This window comes from Limulus polyphemus, unplaced genomic scaffold (assembly GCF_000517525.1).
Source record: "Limulus polyphemus unplaced genomic scaffold, Limulus_polyphemus-2.1.2 Scaffold6165, whole genome shotgun sequence".
NCBI classification, from domain to species: Eukaryota; Metazoa; Arthropoda; class Merostomata; order Xiphosura; family Limulidae; genus Limulus; species Limulus polyphemus.
The window spans coordinates 38,772-42,610 of record NW_013671775.1 but is presented as its reverse complement, the minus strand read 5'-3'; the positions used below and the strand labels follow the sequence as shown (position 1 = coordinate 42,610).

General features: G+C 30.7%; 1 protein-coding gene across 1 annotated transcript in view; it reads right to left on the bottom strand.

Annotated features, from left to right (window-relative positions):
* The window catches only part of LOC111089417, a 9,029-nt gene extending 5,656 nt beyond the window's left edge, over window positions 1-3,373 (bottom strand). The window contains exon 1 of the mRNA XM_022401872.1: window positions 3,210-3,373. Coding sequence (XP_022257580.1) covers window positions 3,210-3,369 — 160 coding nt within the window. The 5' untranslated portion in view covers window positions 3,370-3,373. The remainder of the gene's footprint in view (window positions 1-3,209) is intronic.
* Window positions 3,374-3,839: the final 466 nt, after the last annotated feature.

Genomic DNA, 3,839 nt, shown 5'->3' with positions numbered 1-3,839 from the left:
GCTGCAAAAATATCGATTTTCTTCATTTTCTTTCTTCCTTTCAGTCAGCTGTAACTCATAAACCACAGTGCGCCTACTTCCAGCCGTCACACAAAAACACTTCAATACTCCCTAGGATGTGCCTTTCAAAATTAGAGCCTCAAGTGATTACGATGGGTTACTTACAGCCTAAAATATATGCATTGATACAGATTGTTAAATATTGCCCAATACGCATATTAGTCAATAGATGGTGCTATTTTCGCTGCTAACCGTAACAAAAGTGCAGAAACTAGTAACAAAATGTTTTATTCTAAAATTTTGGGGATGTTGGGATGAACAAAGTTCAGAAACTAGAGAGCATTTGAAATGGTATGCATTACCCATTGTAGCATTCCACTACTCGTATACACTGCAGTCACAGCGTGGATGTATGTATACGTTAGGTGATGGAATGCAGGAATGGGTAATGCATCCCATCTCAAATGCTCTCTAGTTTCTGAACTTTTTCCATCCCAACAATTTTAGAATATATTTTTTTTGTTACAACTCGTAAATAGAAACGTACTAAACACTACTTGTATTTCCAAACTGGTTTAGTTTATTGTGGAATATCCTAATAGAAATCACAATAAAATATACTATATTTTCAAAAGAAACAACAACAATCTCTTGAGTTGTCTGGCTGCTCTATATCAATGAATATTGGGATCGACAGTCATATTATACCGTTCCCACGGCTGGAAGGTCGAGCATTTCAGCGACGGGTTTCGATCCTGCGACACGCAAATTTCCAATCAAGCGCCCTAACTAAGTACAAAAGCTACCTTTACATTCTTATTATAAAAAGTATAAAACATATTACCAGTAGGTTTTTGATTCTATTAAAATAAAGCTCAAAGTGAAAGGTGTAAAAAGTAACACAGGCCTGCGATGGTTATATTGTCTTGAAATTTTTACATGTTCTACAGTATTTCATCTACGCCGAATCCGAAAATGATATCCATTTTTCTCCATCACGTACAGATTTTTCACAAAACGTCATATGTTGTACTTTTACATCAGTGAATCATTTTCACTGAAATCGGGTCACAATTTGTTATGCTTAAAATGTTGACAACCTCTGGCTATAGATTTCTCTAAACTAATCGCGACATGATAGTTTTATCGATCGTTCTAGAACCCACGAGAAACACACATAATAATAAAAATGTTCATTGTGGCAAACGGAATAATAATTTAATCCAAGTAAGAGTTTTTCTTCCCGATTTGTAAAAATTCCTTACGTGATAGAAAAAAAATAATATTATTTTCGAAATCTGCGTAGCTGAATTATGGAAAATCCGTTATTAAAATCTAAACAACTTCCATTAAGTTTAAATTCGCAGGCCTGTGTAATCATTACTGTCTTAAAAAACAACAACAAGAGGAAATATTGATATCGTTTGGACACGATATTGATAAAAAAATTCCATATTTCCAAACTGGTTCTGTCCATTAGAAAATTTTAATAGAAGTCACAGTAAAACCCATCAATTAAAACAATCACAAAGCTACTTTTAATTCTCAAAGTTTCATTACAAAATATGTTGCTGTATGACTGGGAGTTTTGTTATTTCATTAAAGTAAAATTGAAAGTAATAAATAATCATTACCATTTATTACTTTTGCTTCTCAAAGTTTCATTACAAAATACGTTGATATATTACTGGGAGTTTTATTATTATATTAAAGTAAAATTGAAAGTAATAAATAATCATTTACTCTTTGAGAAACACGAGATGATCTTTGAGCTTGGAAATCACAAAAAGCAACGTATTAAAACTGTCATGCATTTACTAACTTATTTTGTGAATAAGAGAATCCTCATTACAGTAAAATCTAAGAATTTCTCAAAACACACAATGTTATCTTTATTTCTGTCGATCGTTTCTAGAAATTATGTAAATTTTATTATCTAGAGTTTAGTTTTTCTAATTTAAAAAGTGTAAAAAGTAGCGAGGAATCACAATTATTTGTGAAATATATTTTATATTATAATTTGATATTATAATAAAAATATACTATAAAATTACTTCTATTTCCAAACTGATTTTGTCCATTAGGGGATCCTAAGAGAAATCATAGCAAAATCCATCAGTTTTTGAAAAAGCTTTACTTTACTTCTGATGTTACAAAAAGTGTGAATATATTACCGTTGAAATGAAATTAAAAGTTATAAATAATTATTACTTTTTGAAAAACACAAAATGTGTTTTCGTTTGTATATCACAAAAAGAAAAGTATTAAAATGCATTTATTTTCAATAAGTCAGTTTTATCAATTTGGGGAACCTTCAGTAACACTTATGAATATAAGAAAATATAGAAAAAATCAACTCTTGTTGAACAAAAGAATTACTTTGATTCTCGCATTCATTATATAAAAAAATACATTTAATCCTTCGTATTTATCATTATTTTAGAATACAGTTAAAACATCAATAAAAAGTACGTTTTCATAACACTGTAAAATTATTATCAACCATAAACATCTTCATCGTTCGAAACATAATTAGTGTTTTGGTTATAACAATATTATTTCAAGCCTTCTAGAAACCTTCTGTAATTGTATATTTGTTATGATAATCCCATATATTGCGATTCCTTAGACTGTTAATACTAGAACTAGGCATTACCATCTGGTCTAGAAACTGGAAAATTTTTATACTAATAAAAAAATGTATTTCTATTTTGTTTTCGGTTTTACAACTTGAATAACACATTATTTAGCCGTATTTTTAATGTTTCTGTACTGTAACATACTCTGAGATTCATGACATGATACGTAAACAAAACAAAAACAAAATACACAGGTTTCACTAAGTTAACAGCTACTTTCCTTAAGATGCTGATGAGTATTTTATAGCGATACTTCAGTTGTCTATATGTTCAAATACACAGACATATTTCGTGTTTGACGTATATATATATATATATATATATATTTATGAAGTTCACATGTAAACAACCACTTAAACCTAAACATACTAAGCCCCCAGTGGCACAGCGGTATGTCTGCGGACTTACAACGCTAGGAATCGGGTTACCATACCCATGGTGGACAGAGAACAGATAGTACATTGTGTAGCTGTGCTTAATTGCAAGCAAGAAATACTAAACATATTTTTTTGATGTCACTTATATACTTGCTTAAAAAATAATGTAATATATCTTATAGATATCCATTACCTCTAAATCCGTTTTTGTCGTTTCTCCTTCTACCTCTATGACGTTCTGGACGCGCTAATATTCCTGTTACCAGGAGAGCGATGAAGAAGATAACTTTGATCATTTCTCTGATGTGATGGCGAAAGAGATTTGACAATGTAGAACCTGTGGTTGGTGACATCTGAACACTGAAATTACAAGTATTTATATAATCATACAGTAGTCATGTAAAGGAGTCGGCTCTGGTGGAAAAACGTCATATTGATGCAACTAATAATAAATGTTATACAGGATCTGCCAACTAAAATAGTACCATAATGACGTCGGACCCAAGTAATTCAATTGTTACGTCTTTTACATATTTGTTTTGTCTATTTCCGTTTCCAACGTTCCTGGAAATTTCGCTGTTTCTATTACCAGGATGGTGATATTTTTATTATGTATTTGTACAAAGAATGAAATGCAGAAGATAGGAATCTGACTTCCTTTTATTTCTATTTTGTTGTAGTTCTTATGACATGTTTTTTTTTTGGTTTAAACTTTAACGTGCTGATTAATTTTATCAACTATATTTAGAATATAAACAGTTGGTTATGCCACTCGTTTGGTGGAATAACCTAAAGATCCGTTCGAGCTTTGTTAACCTAAAGA